This window comes from Brassica napus, chromosome A3 (assembly GCF_020379485.1).
Source record: "Brassica napus cultivar Da-Ae chromosome A3, Da-Ae, whole genome shotgun sequence".
In the NCBI taxonomy this organism is placed as follows: Eukaryota; Viridiplantae; Streptophyta; class Magnoliopsida; order Brassicales; family Brassicaceae; genus Brassica; species Brassica napus.
In genome coordinates, this window is record NC_063436.1 from 11,811,239 (window position 1) to 11,831,208 (window position 19,970).

The 19,970-nt window shown below is 36.0% G+C and overlaps 3 protein-coding genes across 3 annotated transcripts; 2 read left to right on the forward strand and 1 right to left on the reverse strand.

The window, feature by feature from the left end:
* Positions 1–2,152: 2,152 nt before the first annotated feature.
* On the forward strand, positions 2,153–7,141 carry LOC111214061 (beta-galactosidase 8). Its single transcript, XM_048775896.1, has 20 exons — positions 2,153–2,375; positions 2,466–2,763; positions 2,847–2,942; positions 3,051–3,163; positions 3,248–3,314; positions 3,425–3,517; positions 3,602–3,745; positions 3,842–3,930; positions 4,005–4,110; positions 4,207–4,294; positions 4,370–4,488; positions 4,573–4,737; positions 4,827–5,029; positions 5,117–5,226; positions 5,319–5,419; positions 5,507–5,620; positions 5,695–5,796; positions 5,896–6,107; positions 6,437–6,776; positions 6,865–7,141. Exons 2-20 carry the CDS (start codon positions 2,599–2,601, stop codon positions 6,970–6,972), a joined length of 2,535 nt encoding a protein of 844 aa, XP_048631853.1. The 5' UTR covers positions 2,153–2,375; positions 2,466–2,598; the 3' UTR covers positions 6,973–7,141.
* An 821-nt stretch (positions 7,142–7,962) lies between these two features.
* On the forward strand, positions 7,963–12,042 carry LOC111214062 (vacuolar fusion protein MON1 homolog). Its single transcript, XM_048775897.1, has 14 exons — positions 7,963–8,539; positions 8,652–8,731; positions 8,807–8,878; positions 8,972–9,011; positions 9,315–9,416; positions 9,517–9,638; positions 10,139–10,271; positions 10,516–10,607; positions 10,700–10,781; positions 10,862–10,926; positions 11,015–11,293; positions 11,366–11,457; positions 11,548–11,612; positions 11,695–12,042. Exons 1-14 carry the CDS (start codon positions 8,096–8,098, stop codon positions 11,788–11,790), a joined length of 1,764 nt encoding a protein of 587 aa, XP_048631854.1. The 5' UTR covers positions 7,963–8,095; the 3' UTR covers positions 11,791–12,042.
* Positions 12,043–14,968: 2,926 nt separating this feature from the next.
* LOC111207395 (transcription factor FER-LIKE IRON DEFICIENCY-INDUCED TRANSCRIPTION FACTOR) lies at positions 14,969–17,067 on the reverse strand. The gene is made up of 4 exons (XM_022705382.2): positions 16,056–17,067; positions 15,789–15,983; positions 15,441–15,617; positions 14,969–15,339 (listed from the first exon to the last, which is right to left on the reverse strand). The coding sequence occupies exons 1-4, from the start codon at positions 16,521–16,523 to the stop codon at positions 15,238–15,240; spliced, it is 942 nt and encodes a 313-aa protein (XP_022561103.2). The 5' UTR covers positions 16,524–17,067; the 3' UTR covers positions 14,969–15,237.
* Positions 17,068–19,970: the final 2,903 nt, after the last annotated feature.

Genomic DNA, 19,970 nt, shown 5'->3' on the forward strand with positions numbered 1-19,970 from the left:
AATCAACTCGAAAGTTATCTTTTTCTTCTTCTTCTTCTTCTTCCATCAATCCATTGAAAAAATATTTTAACTTTGTTCTGGTTTGCTTCGATTTCAAGACAAGTGACATTAATTTCTTCACAATTCATACCATATTTGTCTCGATTATGAATTTTTAACTTGTTTATCCAAGTTTAGATTCCAAAAGATTCTTTTTTGTTTTGTTGATTTTTAATGTCGTTGTGGATTTCAAAACCCAGATCTGTAAAATTTCAATTTTAATTTTGATGGATGGAGTGTGGAGACTCGGGAAGAGTACACGGGTGGTGTGTGGATGGGGTTTGTGTAGATGGGTGGTGTGTGGTTAGTTGGCGCGTGGATGGGTTGTGTGTGGACAGTTGATGTGGGGTTGAGTGATATGTGGATGGGGCATCGTGGTATTGCTCCGTGTAGACAAGATCTTCGAGAATTAGTGAGGTGACTTCTAGTGATATCTTGTTTGGTGAAGTAGGTGAAGCTGAGCCGTCTACAAATGAACATACTGATGACTATGTCCACATTTTTCATGCCATCCACAAGTTCCATTCAAACGGTAATCTTTACTAAACTTGTAGTTTTTATCCACAAAAAAAATTTTCGATCCACACAACAAACGTCCATACATCATTTGTCTGTCCACATTTGAATATCCACAATTGTAATTTTCATTAAGGATAAAATGGTCCATAATTTATCTCTGGCCCACAACAAAGTGTGTCACATGTAAAAAATGTCTCTAGATGTAAAGGAAAGTCAAAAAGTGTCCTTTAGTGTAATCAACTCCTAATTCAATGTAATATTAAGGTACATTTACATTTTTAGCGGAAGAGAATAAAAGGCGACAAATAATAGTAGTAGACACACCGACAGATATTGCAATTATTAACGTGTCGAAAGTCAATTTACGATGATTCTTTCTTTTAGAAAAGAGGAAACAGTTTTTCGATAAAAAAAGAAAAGAAAGAGAAAACAGTCTCAGTGGGACGTAGTCGTCAGACTCGGAGCTATGACCATAGTCTATCTAAAGTTTTGGGAATCGGAACCAAATATCTCACGGTGAGGTGTGTGTGTAAGTATGTGTGTGTGTGTGAGGCTTTTCTTATCAAATATCTTGTGGTGGATAATTTTGTTAATTTGTTTTGTTTGACTCATATTGTGAAGTTTACATAAAATACATTAGTTTTTTTTTTTTTTTATAAAATACATTAGTTGATCAACTCACACTTAATGATTTTGAGAGTTATAAACACATGGATTTGCTCAAAAAATAAACACATGGATTTTGTCATTTTTGACATGGCATCAAATTGGCGTTGTAACTTATCTTTCTTTCATGTAAAGTTAAAACTATTTTTTATATTTTAAATAAAATGCTTCTTAAGTTTTTTTTTTATAGTTGTTATATTTTCTGGTAAAAGTTAGCTGTGATACACTATTTAATTACTTTTACGTTATCTTAAATAAATTTTCTTTAATAAAGTAAAAATTTAAATATAATACGTTATAAATATTATGATGAATGTTAATGAGATATAAATTAATGAAACATAAATAATGGTTGCTAAATTTTTATTTTTATATTTAACCTAAAAATATTACAAAATTGTTTCATTTTATATACTAATAAAAAATTTAGTGTAAAAATGAATTTAATTCTTTTTTGAAGGTAACAAAAAAATTTAATCATTCTAATTCTTAAAGTGAGAATTCAGAACAAAAGGTCACTTCAGAAATCATTTTAATATTTAATATGAAAGCTCAAAAAATAATAGTATAGACAGATAAATATTTGATTATCGTATAAAATCTATTTATTATTTATTTATTAGAAAATAAATAAATGGTATATATTGTAAATATTTATTTTATAAGAACTGTGGTTATAAGAATCAAATTTCAAATTACTCTGAAGAACAGCTTAGTAAAAAGCCAAAACTGCACTCTCGTAAGTCATAGTTGCCATTTTCTTCGTCTCATCTAAATATCCGGTAGCTTTCTCGACCACTAACCACCACAGGTATCTCCTTGTTGTCAAACAAAACTAATAAATCATGGGTCCACTGTCACATATAACTCTGAGAAGCACTAGATAATTACCAAACCTCATTATTCCTCTCTCCGGACATGGCCTTTATAATAGTAGTAACTTCTTCCTGTCTCAGTTACTATACGCCCGTCTTCATCACTTCACAACTGATCTTGATTAAAACATTAATTACACACTAATCATTTTAATCTTCCGCCCGCCATAAATCTTGAAGAAAATCAGGGAAGACGATCTGATAAAACGTATACGCATTAGCATATCAATCATCTGCGTAACGCCATTTTCACCCTCGGAAGAAGCAAACAATGCGGTAACAACCACATATTATCCAGAAAGGAACCCAATGTCTATCTATCTTCTAACAATTTTCTGAATATATATGTTGTATACATCTGTATAGTTGATTATTATCATCTGGAAGAAAGAAGAAGAGAAAATGCAGTAACACAAAGCGGCAAAGAAACAGGTGATTCAGAAACTAAAGCGAAAAAAAAAAAGACGGGACTCGAATCTATCTTGAAATCGAACTGGAAATGGTAAGAGTTAGGAAGATAGAGATTGTATCTTGTCTTCTTCTTCAGATAGTGGTGGCGGCTACGGCGGCCAATGTAACTTACGACCACCGTGCTCTTGTGATCGACGGGAAAAGGAAGATTCTGATCTCTGGCTCCATTCACTATCCAAGAAGTACTCCAGAGGTAAGTCTACTCTATACATACGGTTATGTATGTGTGTATATATGTGACAGGCTGGATAACAGAGGACGGTGGCTTTGTTGTAGATGTGGCCCGACCTTATACAAAAATCCAAGGACGGTGGCTTGGACGTTATAGAAACTTACGTTTTCTGGAATGGTCACGAGCCTCATAAAAACAAGGTCCTTTCCATTTTGGGTTTTGTGCTTGATTCTAGTTTTTGTTAAATTTATTATTACCGATGCCTAAAAAAACATTATAATATCTTTAATTTCTTTTTTTTTTTGCAGTACAATTTTGAAGGAAGATACGATTTAGTCAAATTTGTGAAGCTTGTGGCCAAGGCTGGTCTCTATGTTCATCTACGAATCGGTCCGTACGCTTGCGCAGAATGGAATTACGGGTAACAATAATTGTGTGTGTTTTTTTGGGGGTAAATTCTGTTTTATTTTTATTAATTCTAAAATGGTTGGATTTTGTGGAACAGAGGTTTCCCAGTATGGCTACATTTTATTCCTGGGATCAAGTTTCGAACTGATAACGAGCCATTTAAGGTATATATGGTTAGGTGACTGAAGTGTTTTTCAGTTGGTTATTATGTCAGCAAATGTATAAACTTCTAGTAGTTAATGACATAAATAAATTTATACACTTGTGTTTGCAGGCAGAAATGCAGCGATTCACTGCCAAGATTGTTGATCTGATGAAGCAAGAAAAGCTATACGCATCACAAGGAGGTCCAATCATTCTCTCCCAGGTTTTTTTTTATCATATTGAAAGAAAATTCTGATCAGTAATTGTAACATTTTCTCATTTTCTGTTTTCATGATTTGGATGTCAGATTGAGAATGAGTATGGAAATGTTGATTCATCTTATGGGTCTGCTGGTAAAAGTTATATGAAGTGGTCTGCTTCTATGGCTCTTTCACTAGATACTGGAGTACCCTGGAACATGTGCCAACAAGGAGATGCTCCTGATCCCATTGTCAGTTTCTGAATATTCCATTGCTTAAGAGTCTTGATTGAGTGAATAGTAAGCAAGTTTGATTGAGAGATATTCTTTCTTTTGTTTTCTTGGTAGATCAACACATGCAATGGTTTCTACTGCGATCAGTTTACTCCTAACTCAAACAATAAACCAAAGATGTGGACTGAGAACTGGAGTGGATGGTGAGTATCCTGGTTCTTTTACTTTACCATAATGTTCTTCTCCAACTCACTTTCTTGTATGTCCGGACGACCAGGTTCCTTGGTTTTGGAGATCCTACACCTTATAGACCAGTTGAAGATCTTGCATTTGCAGTTGCGATATTTTACCAACGTAGTGGAACTTTCCAGAACTACTACATGGTAATAAAACTCACAGGAAGAGAAGCCAGATTGTTTCCTCTATTAAGTTTCAACTTTTTCGATGTTATTAATCTGCTAGAGCTTGTCTTGTTTCAGTATCATGGTGGAACAAACTTTGAAAGAACAAGTGGAGGACCTTTAATCTCTACTAGTTATGACTATGATGCTCCAATAGATGAGTATGGTAAAGGATTCTTACCACACTATATATGTCTTTGTTTTCTTTTCCTACTCCATGTTAAATTTATTGTGTTGGCAGGACTTGTTAGACAACCCAAATGGGGACACTTACGAGATCTACACAAGGCTATCAAGCTTTGTGAAGACGCCTTGTTAGCCACAGATCCAACAGTTACTTCTTTGGGTTCAAATTTGGTGGTAATAACAATATAATTTCATGTCACTCCCCTCTTTTGTTTTAAAAACATTTTTTTTGTTGACTTGTGTACATATATACCACAGGCATCTGTGTATAAAACATCATCTGGATCATGCGCTGCTTTTCTTGCAAACATTGGTACGGAATCTGATGCAACTGTGACTTTCAATGGGAACTCATATCACTTGCCTGCATGGTCCATAAGCATCTTGCCGGATTGCAAAAACGTAGCTTTCAACACAGCAAAGGTCTGTTCATATTGTTGAGATCATCACAACACTTATCATATTCCCACATGGCAACAACTGATAGTCTGATACTAATCTTGAAATGTTAGATAAATGCTGCAACCGAGTCTACCACGTTTTCTAGCCAATCATTAAAGCCTAATGCTGATTCGTCTGAGGAGTTAGGTTCACAATGGAGCTACATTAAAGAACCTATTGGAATCTCAAAAGCAGATGCATTTGTGAAACCTGGATTGTTAGAGCAGATCAACACAACAGCTGATGAAAGTGACTACTTGTGGTACTCCCTGAGGTAGAGTAGGCCTGAGCCAGTAACTTCTCCTCATACAAAAGATTATTGATTAACAGAGGTTTTACCATGTGCTTTAATCTAAAACAGGATGGACATTAAAGGCGATGAGACTTTCCTTGACGAAGGATCTAAAGCCGTCCTTCACGTCCAGTCCATAGGCCAAGTGGTTTATGCTTTTATAAATGGAAAACTTGCCGGTATATATATGTTACTCTTGAGTTTTTCACAAACAGTTGCAATAAATTTTGCACCTGAGTTTCTTGACAAGACCATTGATCCTTGGTTGTAGGAAGTGGAAATGGCAAACAAAAGATTTCTTTGGACATCCCAATTAATCTTGTCACCGGGAAGAACACAATTGATCTTCTTAGTGTGACCGTTGGGCTTGCGGTAGGTTCTATTCACCAACAAATTACTGCACAAAAATGTTTATTAGGCATGATTAACTCAACCAGCTTAGCTTAACTTATTCCTCAGAACTATGGAGCTTTCTTTGACTTATTTGGAGCAGGAATAACCGGTCCTGTGACGCTTAAAAGCGCAAAGAGTGGTAGCTCAATCGATTTGTCTTCACAGCAGTGGACTTATCAGGTCTGTTGCATTTATTTGAATAAACCACAAGAATGTCTTGTGCTACCTCCGACTTAATGGTTGTTGATCAATAGGTTGGACTCAAAGGGGAAGACACAAATTTAGGAAGTGGAGATTCTTCTGAATGGGTTTCAAAGTCTCCTTTGCCCACTATGCAGCCACTGGTTTGGTACAAGGTGATGCATGATAACTGATACACCAACAAAAACATTAGATATATTTACCAAAACATATATTATTGTTACTGTCTAACAATCACTTGTTATATTTCTCAGACAACATTTGATGCTCCTTCTGGGAGTGATCCAGTAGCTATAGACTTCACAGGTACAGGAAAAGGCATTGCGTGGGTGAACGGACAGAGTATAGGTCGGTACTGGCCAACCAGTATTGCAAGAAACAATGGTTGCACAGATTCGTGTAACTACAGAGGATCTTACAGTTCCAACAAATGCCTCAAGAACTGTGGAAAACCTTCACAGACATTGTAAGTACTAGGCTTGCAGATTCGGTTAGTTCTGTTTAAGTCGGGTTGGTTAGTTTGATTGTTTTGGTTAATTCGCTAATTGAAAAGAGCTACCGAATTGAACCGAGATCAGTTACGGTTTGGTTTCGGCTAATTCGATTTTCCATTTAAGATCTGATAATTTTGGTTATTTTTTTGTTAGGTCGATTCAAATTATTTATAAATCGGGTTGGTTTTAATTTTTTTTTTTAATTATAAAACCGCAAAATAATTTTGAAAACTAGAGTTCATAGCTATAAAAAATGTGGTTCGGTTGAACCGAATCCTAATTGTCTCTTGTTGGTTTGCAGGTATCACGTGCCTCGCTCGTGGATAAAACCAAGCGGGAACACTCTTGTTCTGTTGGAAGAGATGGGAGGAGATCCGACAAAGATATCATTCGCTACAAAACAAACAGGAAGCAGTTTGTGTTTGACGGTGTCACAATCTCATCCTGCTCCGGTGGACTCGTGGGCTTCTGATTCAAAGATCTTAAACAGAACCAGCCCGGTTCTTTCCTTAAAATGCCCTATCTCCACTCATGTGATCACTTCTATAAATTTTGCAAGCTTTGGTACACCCACAGGCACTTGTGGTAGTTTCAGCCATGGCCGTTGCAATAGCCCTCGTTCTCTCTCCATCGTCCGCAAGGTCTTAAATATAGTATTTTCTCTTTATTTTTTTTCCCCTCGAGCTTCACTCATAAATTTATTTATATATGGAGTTTGTAATTTGGCAGGCATGTGTTGGATCGAGGAGTTGCAAAGTTGAAGTCTCTACCAGAGTCTTCGGAGACCCTTGTCGTAGCCTCGCCAAGAGCTTAGCTGTTGAAGCTTCTTGTTCATGAGTGTCATGCTCCCTCCCTTACCTCCGCAGATTTGATGAAGCATGTAACTGTTTAAAATAAAAGAAATGAAATGGATGATAATATAAGTCTGTCATTACAAACTATGTCGTCCCTAGCTGGTACTGTAGACACTTCACGTTTTATACACAAAAAAAATTGTTGATACGAATCCGATCATCACAATCGGTTTCCCATTGTAAAACATTTATGACAAAAGATTACGTAGGAGTATCAAATATTGCACCACCAGGAACAATCCACCAATGTTTTGGTGAACTTAACTATGGAAGTGGGAAGGTTCGGTGTTAAACCTCTTAGGCTCTTCTTACAGGTGTTTGGCATCGAAATGAATGCTTCGGCTGTATCAGATGCCGAACGGAATGAAAAGATCAATGGCATAAGGATTTGATGAGAGCTCTCTACTTACAGAGTACCTGCATGTGTCTGAAATGGAAGAGGCCAAATATCAAAGTAAGGACAAACAAACTTCCACAACAGATGAAACCTCAAACTTGGAGAAGGACTATTCTTTGGAAAACATCGTTAAAAATGATTTTACTGTTTCCTTTACGGCACATACATCTGCTTACGTAAAAAAAATGTATTTCTTGTCATGTAAGTTGATAAAAAAAAAAAATATATGTACCCTAGTGATATCAGAAGGGAAACCAATCACTTTTAGATTTCGTACCCTGGAAGTTGATAAAAAAAAAAAAAATCACTTTAGATTTTGCTATTAATGGAAATATTTGCCGAAAAAAACATCGATACATTTCACGCGATATAATATAACCAAATAAAACATTGCACATAGTAAGTGAGAGACCCAACCCGAGCTCCTCCCTTCCCTTTCTTAATAGGAAAAGCCCAACAAGACGGGTTACTAAGCGGGTCAAACATATCCGACTAAAACTGGATCCAATGGTGGATCGTGAATCATCTTCTCGTACGGGTTACTAAGCGGGTCAAACATATCCGACTAAAACTGGATCCAATGGTGGATCGTGAATCATCTTCTCGTGGACAAAAGTGATTTTGCAGAGATTTCAATGAACAACAAGACTTGCCGTTGGATCGCTTTCTCTTCCTTGGCAATCCCCTCGAATCTCTATCGATTTCAACAATGACGACTTCAGATTCGAGCTCTTCTTCTTCTTCTTCCGCCAACGATTTCGCCGATCCGAACCCTAGCACCGATCCGGGGACGAATTCGGACCGTGTTCAAAGTCAGCTGGAGTCAATGAATCTCTCTGAGCCAAGCGGAGTCTCTGATGGAACCCCCACCGATGATGATGATGACGAGGAGGTTGCATCGGCCAACGGGATTGAAGGCGGGGAGGAGACAGAGGCGTTGCCAAGGGCGGAGGAGCATCCGGTGGAAATGGAGGCAGGGGAGGAGCCGCCGAGTCCGACGAGCAGCGGTTACGATGGGGAGAGAGGGAGCAGCGGCGGAGCTTCCTCTACCTACAAAGCTGACGAGGATGAGATTCGGGAAGCTAATGTGGACGCTGACACCGCCTCTCAGCATGAAGCCGCGTGGTTGCCTGGGAAACGCCACGTCGACGAGGTGAGCTTCATCCATGGATTGTTGGGTTATGAGTTCATTAAGAATGTTGCTAAAGTAGTATTAACTGTTAACGGTATGGTATGATTAAACCATTTATATTAATGAAACGCAGGATGATGCTTCTCTTTCGTGGAGAAAGAGGAAGAAGCATTTCTTTATATTGAGTAACTCCGGAAAACCCATATATTCCAGGTTTGTTTCATTTCTTCATAATTTAACTATTCACTATTGTATTCCGGGTTTTAACTGATTTACTTTTTTTTTCAGATATGGAGATGAACATAAGCTTGCTGGATTTTCAGCTACTCTTCAAGCTATTATTTCCTTTGTTGAGAATGGGTGAATTGCACATGCTTTCTCTGCTGTTTGTTTCCCTTGATAATTATATTTTTTTGTCTTTTAACGTTTCATGCCTAACCCATTGTTTTTCAGTGGTGACCGTGTCAATTTAGTCAAGGCAGGAAAACACCAGGTATTCGAAATTCTTTTCCCAATAAGTTCTATAGTTTGGCGGTAGTTCCTTTATTAGCTTACTTAATCAGATACATTGGTGTAGAGAATTGAATGGCAAAATGGAGATAAATGAACAAAAAATTTCCTTTGAATTTGTTTATTTTCTAGTCGACGAGTGGAATGCTTATTCCATTCCGTTCAACATATTGAGGAATGCTTCATTCCACCATATTTTATCCCAGGAAATAAACTTCCATTTGCACCCTGATGGAAGTGTTCTGTTCAGTTACAATAAGTAGTTCATGTGTATGGTCCATTTCAGGTTGTCTTTCTCGTGAAAGGGCCAATATACCTGGTTTGCATCAGCTGTACAGATGAAACATATGAGTATTTAAGGGGGCAGTTGGATCTTCTTTATGGTCAGGTAACAACAGCACTACTGCTCTGTGTATCCTTTCTTTAGAAACTTTTTTCATGTTCAAATAAGCGGTTCAAATGACCAAAATGCAATATTGGTGATGCAGATGATAGTGATTTTAACAAAGTCAATAGACAGATGTTTTGAGAAGAATGCAAAGTTCGACATGACACCCTTGCTTGGAGGGACAGATGCTGTCTTCTCATCTCTTGTCCATTCATTTAGCTGGTTTGTCTCTGATCTCCCACTCAATCACTTGCCTTTCACATTGTTTTCCTGTTATTTTACTAATATTAATGTGGAGAGTGAGGCTGCCGAAGTTCTACTAGTCTCCTGTACGCTATGGCTCCCAAATCTGGAGGAAAATTACACCTATCTTTATTTGTGTTAGAAGTGATGATCTAATCTCTAGAAAAACTTGGATAATGAGGACGTTTTTCACTGGAATTGTTATAAAAGTACACATCGTTTCATGGATCAGTTGTCTGTTAGAAGCTAACATTGTGATTAATGATAGACATATTTTAGCAAAAATGTAAAAAGAGGCTAATATACGAAGTAATCCAATTTGTATAACAAGCCTAAGTTTTATTAGAATGTTGTAGTCTATTTATTGTCTTTCCCATAGCCATAATGTTCTTGTTACTCCTTTTCTCTTTTCGGTATACTCCTAAGCTTCAGGTAGACAATGTTCTAACAAGCTTTGAGATGATCTTCCTAATTTTTAGGAACCCAGCTACATTTCTACATGCCTACACTTGTCTTCCCCTTCCGCATGCGTCGAGGAAAGCTACAGGGACAGTATTACAAGACGTTTGCGCGTCTGGGGTCTTGTTTTCACTGCTAATGTGCAGACACAAGGTACACGCCGCTGTACAATAGATCAAAGTTTTTCAGCCTGGAAACCCATCATATTTGTTGACTGTATGTTAACTTGCAGGTTATCTTTTTTTTTTGAAAGAATTTTAAATTTTATTCACTTCAAAAAACCTTTGTACAACCTAATGCTATTTTGTACAAAAAGAAAACCCTATGGAATTGTTTTTAAGAAGAAAATTAGAAGATTATCTACTTCCAAACCATATCTCCATGGCCTTCTGTGCAGGTTATCAGTCTTGCTGGTGCACAGAAAGCTTCTCTCCATCCCGATGACTTGCTTCTACTCTCAAATTTTGTTATGTCTTCAGAATCATTCAGGCAAGTGCTAAATATTTTGCCTATCTACAAACAGTGAACCATACATTTGTTTTGTGTGTAACTTGATCTCACTAAGTCCTCTCTGCTAGCAGGACATCAGAATCTTTCTCACCAATCTGTCTACCAAGATATAATCCTCAGGCCTTTTTGCATGCCTATGTCCACTTCTTCGATGTGAGTCATAACTTAATGCCTGTAAAGAGCTTCTTAAACCATCTAAAGTATTGATATGTTTAACTTACTGGATGATGTAGGATGATACATATGTGATATTGCTTACCACGCGTTCAGATGCCTTCTATCATCTCAAAGATTGCAGGTAAAAATCGGTTTCATACTTGAAGATACTTGTGTTTTTGACATACTGTTTCTATAGGCATGTTATTGAGATCCATAAACTTGTGTAGGGTTCGTATCGAGGCTGTTCTTCTCAAGTCAAATATCCTTACTACGGTTCAAAGATCAATCGCTGAAGGTGGATTGCGTGTTGAGGATTTGCCAATAGACCGCCGGCTTAGACAGAAACCATCATCTACTAATAATCAGGGACAAGATTCAACGGAGGTATCAGTGGGAACTGGAGGTCCCTTTGGACTTTGGCATTTCATGTATCGCAGTATATACTTAGATCAATACGTTTCCTCTGAGTTCTCACCTCCAGTAACTAGTCACAGACAACAGAAAAGGTAAAAGCCATGAATCTCCATTGAGTGATTAGTATTTGGAACGGGAAAGATACTGATCTATTTGTGTTGCAGTCTATACCGAGCATACCAGAAACTCTATGCTTCAATGCATGAGAAAGGATTGGGACCCCACAAGACTCAATATAGAAGAGACGAAAACTACAGTAAGTTCCTGAATATGCACATTTTAACAAAATACGAAAATCTTGTTGATGCGAGCTGACAGAAAAAGAGTTTTGTGAAAATTGCTGCAGCTCTGCTATGCTGGGTCACACCAGATTTTGAACTCTACGCATCATTTGATCCCCTTGCAGACAAGGTAAGCTTCTTTTTAAGCTTATTCGAATAGAAGTGCTGCAAAATTGGGATGATTATAACACAATGAAATAATGTTGCTGCAGGCGATGGCGATAAAGATATGCAATCAGGTATGCCAGAGGGTAAAAGAGGTGGAGAATGAAGTGTTTTTGCAAGGAGCTAGCCCTTTCTCTTGGTGATATATATATATACGTTTGGGGTTTTTTCTACTATGTTTGACACTTACAATTACCAAATCTTGTACTTTTAGAAGCACACCTCCTTTACTTTGCTTCTGAAGTAATATGGCAATAATGTGTAATTCATTGGTGTATCGTAACCAGAAAGCTCTTGTGATGCTTCTCTTCTATGAAACCAGAATACTTTTTGTAATGAATAGTCAAACATTTAGAGTGATGTAGACAACTTTTTATATTATAATTTTGAAGACAGAGCAATTAGTTTATGAATCCTTTTGATCATAATCCATAGATCATACTTTAACCAAAGTAGAGATATATTAAAAGTATTAAGTATGATCGACTAAGAGGATCATAAATAGATACAAACGATTAATCATATTAACATCACAGTAACCATCAAGCAAAAACATAAAATACAGAATTGCAAATCAATCAAGTTATAAGGGATTTAATGAAGAACAATTCTTGAATTTAAAACACAACAGTAAAATCAATCAACTTACTTCCTGTAGAGATTATCTATTTTTAAATCTAGAATTCCACATTCCTTTGCAAATTCAATCAATTCAAACAAACATTAAGAGTGAGTTGATCGGTTCACAAAATCCCTAAACCAAATTACTTTGTATATAGATATTTTTCTCATTCAAGATATGTCAGGAAATCAATAACATTGTCATGTCTAGCAATTATCCTATAATCTAAATTTCATGCGATTAATCTAGAATCAGTATGAAGAACACTCTAGATGAAGAACAATGAGATACCATAACAGTTTGACCAGTCTTAAAATTCGTCAATAACCTTTAAATAACCCTACACTTAACAAGTGAATTACTGAGACATAATCAATGAAACAAAAATCATAATCTGAATAAACTGCATAATTAGATTAAAGTAACAAGTACTTGAGTTCCAAATCAATCTCTGAAGGAGTTCTGATTCTTCCTTCCAAAACTCTCTAAAATTCCAATTAAGAGAAAGTAAAGCGTAGCCTAAAAATTTTTCTTAAGAAAACATAGTATACACTAAAACACATTTAGAACTCTTATGCAAATAAGGGAACTTATGTGCCAATCTTGCAATTTTTTAAAACTTGTATGTTGCCTTGTGATCAAGATGGATGTCGATCGACACCATGTACTTTGTGCGAGTCTAACATATATTTTTAAACTTAAATTATGCTTAAGCTCCAAAATGTTCCAAAAATTCCATTCAAATCTACAGTGTACCTAAATTTGTAATGACTCATACAAAACTCTAAAAAGACCAAAAATTATTTTAAAACCAGACTTACCATCGTCAAAAACTTATGAAAGCCATGATTTATCAAATATCACCTTTTATTTTGTTTTGTAGATTGTTGATGGTGATTTGGGAACCCCCACCTTCCACCGAGCCTGTGCGGAAGACACACACTCACAAAGATGATTCATTCATTGATGAACGTACTGAGGAACTTGTCCTTGAGGTTGGGGAAACTGTGGACCCAATGACACTCAATGAGGACTCTCCCAATGGTGTCAGCCAAACTGCTTCAACTGAACAACTACAAGACGCGTCCTACTTGATCAAGAATATCTCAAGGTAATTTTTATTGATTTATTTTATATTTTTATGTGTAATTACTTGTCTGCTTAAAATCTCTTCTTAATCACTATTGTTTAGAACATGCTTGTTTTATTTTCACAACTTTTTTATGTCTTGGTGCTTGTCATTACTTGTTTCCATTGTTTACATTGGTACTTGTCTTGCTATATGTATCTATCCATGTGCTTTATGTTCATTGTTTCCATTGTTTTCAGCATGGACAGACAAGCAAAGGGAGTATATACCCACCTCAGTCAGTCCCAACATCTCTTAAACACAGCCTAGACATGGACTTGCACATCTTTGGTATGTAGACAAATGCTAAACTTGTCAACACTAATGTGGAACTTCTCAAGACTGATATGACTACACTCAAAGGAGATTTTATAGCTTTGGAGACTGATATTAAACTGGAGATGGTTGCAACAAGAGAACCTCCCTCAACACGATTTTACAGGCTCTTGGTGTGAATCCAACAACTCATGCTGCCTCTGCTGCTTTTTCAGGATGCTGCTGCCTCTGCTGCTTTTTCGGATGCCACAGCTTATGCTGCTTCTCCTCAACTGAACTAGTCTAAAAATGCTTCAAGTCCTTTGTTTTATGTAATGTAAACTTATACTTCTGGTTTTGTAAGCTGGTATTAGCTTTTGAGTTTAGGCTCTAGTGTTTGTAAAACATTTTCATATTGTAATATATTAATAATTAGGTTTGAAATTGCTGGGCTTTAAGGATTTATATAAAAAAAAAGTTTCAGTTTACTCACGATTAAAACCTTGACCAGCTTAATTCGTGTCCTTAGAGTATACATGAATTGCCACATTAAATTTTGTGGCTAACTAGTCACGATAAACCACAAACAATTTCGTGAGTACTAAATCCATGATTATGTCACAAAATTATACGTGACTACGAGCCACAAATTTCCACGAACAATATCGGGACTAATAGTTATAATTTTTTTGGTGTAAATAATAGTTATAATTTTGACACGAATAAAACGTAGATAAATAGAAGCAATTATTTTCATGCCATTTCGTGATCATTTTTTGTCAGGAATCCTTTTTGTTATGATTAAAAACGTTTCTAAAATGTGACTATTTTGTTCATGATTTGTAATGGTCAACTTTGGTCACGATCATGTAACGAAAAATGTTACACTGTTTTCCAAATCATCAGGAAAAAGCACAAATGATGACAAGTTATGCCAAATTTAATATAAATTAATAAAAATTGAATAGAAAAAGCATAAAAAACAAATCAACGTGTCGAAGCCCAGAGTCTGGATCTACACAAATCTATTTTTTTTCCTCTCCCTTAAACAGCTAAGGTGTGTTGGAGTTTTTATAATCTCACTCTGAATTGCATTAAATAATTACACACTGAAGATTTAATTATATTTAAACGAGTAAGAAATAAGTATTCTAATTACCTGTTTAATAATAAAAACTTTGGAATTACCTGAACCGTTATGAGGTGTATGAAATATTTGTATGAATGGACATAAAGAGTGTCAAAGAAGGGGCTGAGACTAAAATGATATTAAGATCAATAGCTTATGATAATGGTTTTTTTTTTGGTATGAATGTTATGAATAGCGCGGTTACAAAAGAACTAGATGAATGGAGATTACATGAAGAATATAATCAAGACGTAGAATCAAGAATGTGAATGGTCTTCCAATAACATCACTCTCTTATGACAAACTTAAAAGAGTTGAGATTATAAGCAAAATGAAAAAATACTACTCATCAGCTTTAGAATTAAAAATTATACCCATGGAAGTTATGAAACATACATAAAGGAAGACAATCAGTGAAATGCAGAACCGGTTATTAATCAGATTGCATTATAGAATCAAGTAAATGCCTTGACGAATTCAAAACCTTGGTTTAGAAGTGATCCAGTGATCCACAGCTTCAGGTTAGGCAAGTTTAAACTCTGTTCAAAACATGTCCCCTGTTTCCAGCAAACAAGTAAAACCGGTAATTAGTAAGACGTACATCTGGGATATATAGAGAAACAAAACAAAAAAGGCAGAAGGGGACAAGTTGGTTTACATCCAATGTATATGTCAAGAGGTATGTGTCAGGAGAATGAGAGCTTAGATTGGAGTTTTGCACTTCGAAACTTGAAAGAGACTCCAAAGACTTGTAGAGTGATGGAGCAACATCTACTCCTTTATTACACACCAATCTCACATAAAATCCTTTCTCCTCTACCTGAATAACATCCATCTAACACACACAAATACAAACTTGTAATAATTGGGATGTAAATGGCAACATAAAACTAGAAAAATCCGCCCGAAAACCTAATGAAATTCTCGTCACATATATTCTTGAAAAATATTGATATTCCGCTTCGTGAACAAGGTTTTGATGTTTTCAAGAAGATTGGTTTAATACCTGAATAATTTTCTTGGAAACAGGAGGATTGAGACCGCGACGAGTTTTGTGAGCATCTGGTGCAGGTTCTTGGTACCCTCCAGTAGAGTTTAAAGAAGCTTCAAGGCCAGCGATGTCTGCCTTGAGTTTCTTGGCTTGGGATTGCAGTTCTTGAACATAAGCCACCGCATCTCCAACTATAGATGCTTTGTCCATCTAATGTAACAAATTAAAAAAACTCCTCTCAGTTTCATGTTCCTATAATTATTTCAAGAGAATACATTTTACCTTAGTAATGTTAGGAACAAGAGCTCTCAATGCGTAAAGCTTATCCTTCATACGGCCTCTCCTTTTCCTCTCAGAGATCAAAGTTTTTGACCGATCCGTCCTCGTCTTACGGCTTCCATCAGTATGCGTCGTGGTGGCTGAAGAGTCGTCGTAGTCGTTGTAATCGTCGTCACCGCCTGCCTTAACACTCTCTGCGTCGAGGCTACGGAAGGACTCGGCGACATTGGAGTCCAAGTCAGGCAGTTCGTCGAAAAGGTCATTGACATGTGATGGGATAAAATGGTTCTCGTCGACGAAACTTGGACTGTTTTGGAAAGGACCACCAAGATCGAACTCAAGAGATGGGTTTTTATTGGTTTGATCATCTCCTCTAATGAGATTTATGAACTGATCGAAGTTTGGATCGACCAAGAAGTTGTGTAGTTCTATGTCGCTTAAGTTTGAAAGAACATTGACTGTTCCGTCCATTGTCTTTTTGTCTGTTTCTTAGTTTTCTTGTCGAAATGAAAGAAAAACAAAAAGAGTCTTAGATATTTCTGACCACGTAAGAGAGACAAAGTGAGTTTATTTATACAGTGAATTTTTGTTTCCTAGTATATTTTAAATGAAATTACGATATACTCCCTCCATATCAGTTTAACTAATGTTTAAAGATTTTGATTTTGTTTCAAAATAAATGATGTTCTCACAATTCTATGTAAAATTTAGTATCATTTGAAATTTTTGACCAATTATAAAATACTGCATCTTTTTTTCTTGGTTGAATTAGTTTTATTTAATGTTATTTTATGTAACCAAAGTCAATTATATAAAAATTTATATTTTTTTAATATTTGTGCAAAAACTTTAAACACTTCTTAAAATGATACAAAGGGAATAGTGTATTGAAATCGACATTAAAATAAGAGGTAGTACCTTATCAAAAAAAAAAGTTATTTTTAAAGTGTCAAAAAAATCATTTTGTAGTTAAGTTATTAAAATTGTTAATCACAGATAAATACTATATTTATAGTTAAATTTGAGTTGTTTTGTTTAAATGTATGAAAAGCTGAAAATTTTATTGGTTTACAACACAATGAATAAAATTTTAAAGTGCATTATATAAAAAAATTTTAAAAACATTATTGTAAAACCATATTTAAGGAAGGTTCTTTTAAACTTGTGATTTTTAAAACCATCCTGGACTATGTATAAATTGTATATCATTTTAAGCATTGGCGTAAATTATATTTTAAAAACTTAAAATTCTAGAGGGGGTGGGGGGGGGGGGGGGGGGGGGGGGGGGGGGGGGGGGGGGGGGTGAAAGTTTTCCCAGTTAAATATTTTGCAAACAGAAATAGCTAACTTTTGGGTATAATAAGGTCATGTAGTTGTATTTTCTACCAACTAGATCACTTCTAGCATTTTATTTCTAATAATAAAAACGTTTATATTATCGCACTAGCACAACCCAAACAACAATTCCCAATAGCATTTTCCCAAAATATATTTTCTCGCGTGATCTAGATTTAATTAAGGTTCTTAGATCTTTTAGGTGTACCTTAGATTAACATAATTAAATGAAAACACAATAAACTGAATATTATTTAGCTAACAAGATATAATGAAATTTACTTAGGGAGCTTGTTTGTTTTATTTTAAGTTCATTTCGTTAACGTCTTGATAATGTCATGCATGACGATCGATTGCGTATAATCTTAGCTAATTTTTTTTGTTTTTTTTGTTGCTAAAAATCTATGCTACATTGACTCCCAAAATTGGTTTGTCGTGTTGTATGACAATATTACGTCTGATAAGGAAGTCGAGCTCTTAAGCAACAAAAAAAAAGAAGAAGAAAAACACGAAAAGAGTAATTCTAATTGATAAAATGGACAATTGTTGAATATATCATCAACTTGTCAACTTCTCTACAGTATTATAACAATTGAGATTACTTTATCATCTTTTCATTATTTTAAAAAAAAATTACAATAAATATCATATTCATAGTGCCACTTTTCATATTTACACTAACCAATTTTATCTTCACTTCTAATGAACAATAAAAAAAATATTTATATCTTTAACGTTAACTAATCTAGAGTTAGGGTTTAGAGTTAAGGGGTGATGTAGAGTTTTTAGAATGTGAAATTTAGAATTCTAATAAATATAAAAAAATATAAAATATTTTAAAAATAGTTTGAAACATAAGTTTTGATTTTCAAAAAGAAATTTAGAAAAAAAAAATCGGAAAAAAACTTATAAAAAAGTTTGAATTTGAAAATGTATAATTCGGAAACACTAAAAAATTATTTTTTTATTTTTTTATTTATTTAAATAATTATTTATTACATATATAGAGAACAAAGATATAAAAATCTTTTGCTAGTTAATGAAAAATGTATTTTTAAAAATATTCTATTAGTGAATGTAAAGATTAATAATGATACTATAAAGTTGGTAATCATGAAATTCATCCATTTTTTTAACTCTGATCATCAGTTCTCTTTCTCCTCTTCATTTATGTTAACTCTTTTTTGAAAAAAAAAATGAACATGACAGGCATCTAGCCAAATGTATCCATGAACCATCGGGGAAAGCAATTAAGCAACAATGAAACTAGATCCATAGGGGTGGTCCTATATGGTTCGTTTGTTTTCTTCTGAATTGATATAGGTAAAACTTTTTTTTTTCCGCCAAGGTGTTGTTTAAATTAATCCAACGGGCCAAGCCCAGACGTCCGAAGCCCAATTACACAAAGAGCTAACAAAAAAAAAAACGACCCACAAACGAAAAGGGCTACAGCAATAACGGCCGAAGCCCAAGAAAAGTAGACGGCCCAAAAGCCCAAACATTTAACCCGAACAGCTTGCCCTCGGGTCGCGACAAGGAGGCTGGGAATTGCACACGTGTAAGAATCTAGGCCATCAGCATGCCACGCGTCACCCGCCTCAACTTGATCTCACCCCCTTCGCACAGCCGCCGGAACTTACCACCGACAACCTCGTTTCACCGGCGCTCAGAACCTGAAGAGCCACCGGCGTAACCATAACCACTCTACTCCGCTCTGTCTTCTCGCCGGAGAGATCCATCGAACTAACGAGATCTCCTCCGACTATGAACCACCACAAACCCTAAACAGGCGAGCCGAGAACCGCTACCAGAAGCAAACCGTACTTCTCACACCTCAAGCTAGACACCACAACCCAAAGGACCTCGGGTTTCAAGACGGCAGCGCGGAACTTTAGAAGCCTCCACTCTCCGTGACCAAAAGCCGGCGAAGACAGATCTGACTGAGCCTCTCCTTCCCGGAAGCTAGAGCGGCGACGGTGAAACTGAGAAAACTTTCACCTCCCGCAAAAGGCCGGCATCGATGGAGCTAGGGAAGCCTCCATCTCCCGGAACACACTACCTAAACATGCAAGCCACTCCATCTCCGTCGGGAACCTCCAATCGCTCGCGTCGTTACTCCAGAAGCTGAGCCACCGATGAGGATGGTTGCGGTACCAGAGCTCCGACAAGGCGGTCGATGACGGAACTGCGAAGAGGGAGCGAGAGGGGACAACTTATAAAAAAGAAAAGGGCTCCAGCGACGGCACGCACGCTCACGCGCCGGCCGTACACCGGACCCGAACTGAGATCTGGTTTCTCTCTCTCTTGCTGTTAAACCCTTTTAGGTGTTTTTTTAATCAGCTTTTAATATATATATATAGGTAAAACAAGCGATGATTTTTTTTAGGTGTAAATATTAAATTTTATACCAAATTTTTGTTTTTGACAGATGTTACAAAGATTACGAATAGCGGAATAAAAATAAATATAAAAATAAATCGTCCGTCCATTATCAGTTACCTAATAATGATTTTATTACCTTTTTTTTGCTAAAAGTATTTATTTTATTAGTTTACTAGAAATAAATGGATACTACCTGTTGAC

Excerpts from the sequence above, each read along its gene's own strand:
- LOC111214061 (XM_048775896.1), top strand. The coding sequence starts at position 2,599 with ATGGTAAGAGTTAGGAAGATAGAGATTGTATCTTGTCTTCTTCTTCAG. Across the intron at positions 3,518-3,601 it reads GTCCAATCATTCTCTCCCAG|ATTGAGAATGAGTATGGAAA; the intron begins GTTTTTTTTTAT and ends TTTGGATGTCAG. Across the intron at positions 3,746-3,841 it reads GAGATGCTCCTGATCCCATT|ATCAACACATGCAATGGTTT; the intron begins GTCAGTTTCTGA and ends TTTTCTTGGTAG.
- LOC111214062 (XM_048775897.1), top strand. The coding sequence starts at position 8,096 with ATGACGACTTCAGATTCGAGCTCTTCTTCTTCTTCTTCCGCCAACGAT. Across the intron at positions 9,417-9,516 it reads TGGATCTTCTTTATGGTCAG|ATGATAGTGATTTTAACAAA; the intron begins GTAACAACAGCA and ends TTGGTGATGCAG. Across the intron at positions 11,294-11,365 it reads AGTCACAGACAACAGAAAAG|TCTATACCGAGCATACCAGA; the intron begins GTAAAAGCCATG and ends TTTGTGTTGCAG.
- LOC111207395 (XM_022705382.2), bottom strand. The coding sequence starts at position 16,523 with ATGGACGGAACAGTCAATGTTCTTTCAAACTTAAGCGACATAGAACTA. Across the intron at positions 15,984-16,055 it reads TTGTTCCTAACATTACTAAG|ATGGACAAAGCATCTATAGT; the intron begins GTAAAATGTATT and ends TTGTTACATTAG. Across the intron at positions 15,618-15,788 it reads TTTCCAAGAAAATTATTCAG|ATGGATGTTATTCAGGTAGA; the intron begins GTATTAAACCAA and ends TGTGTGTGTTAG.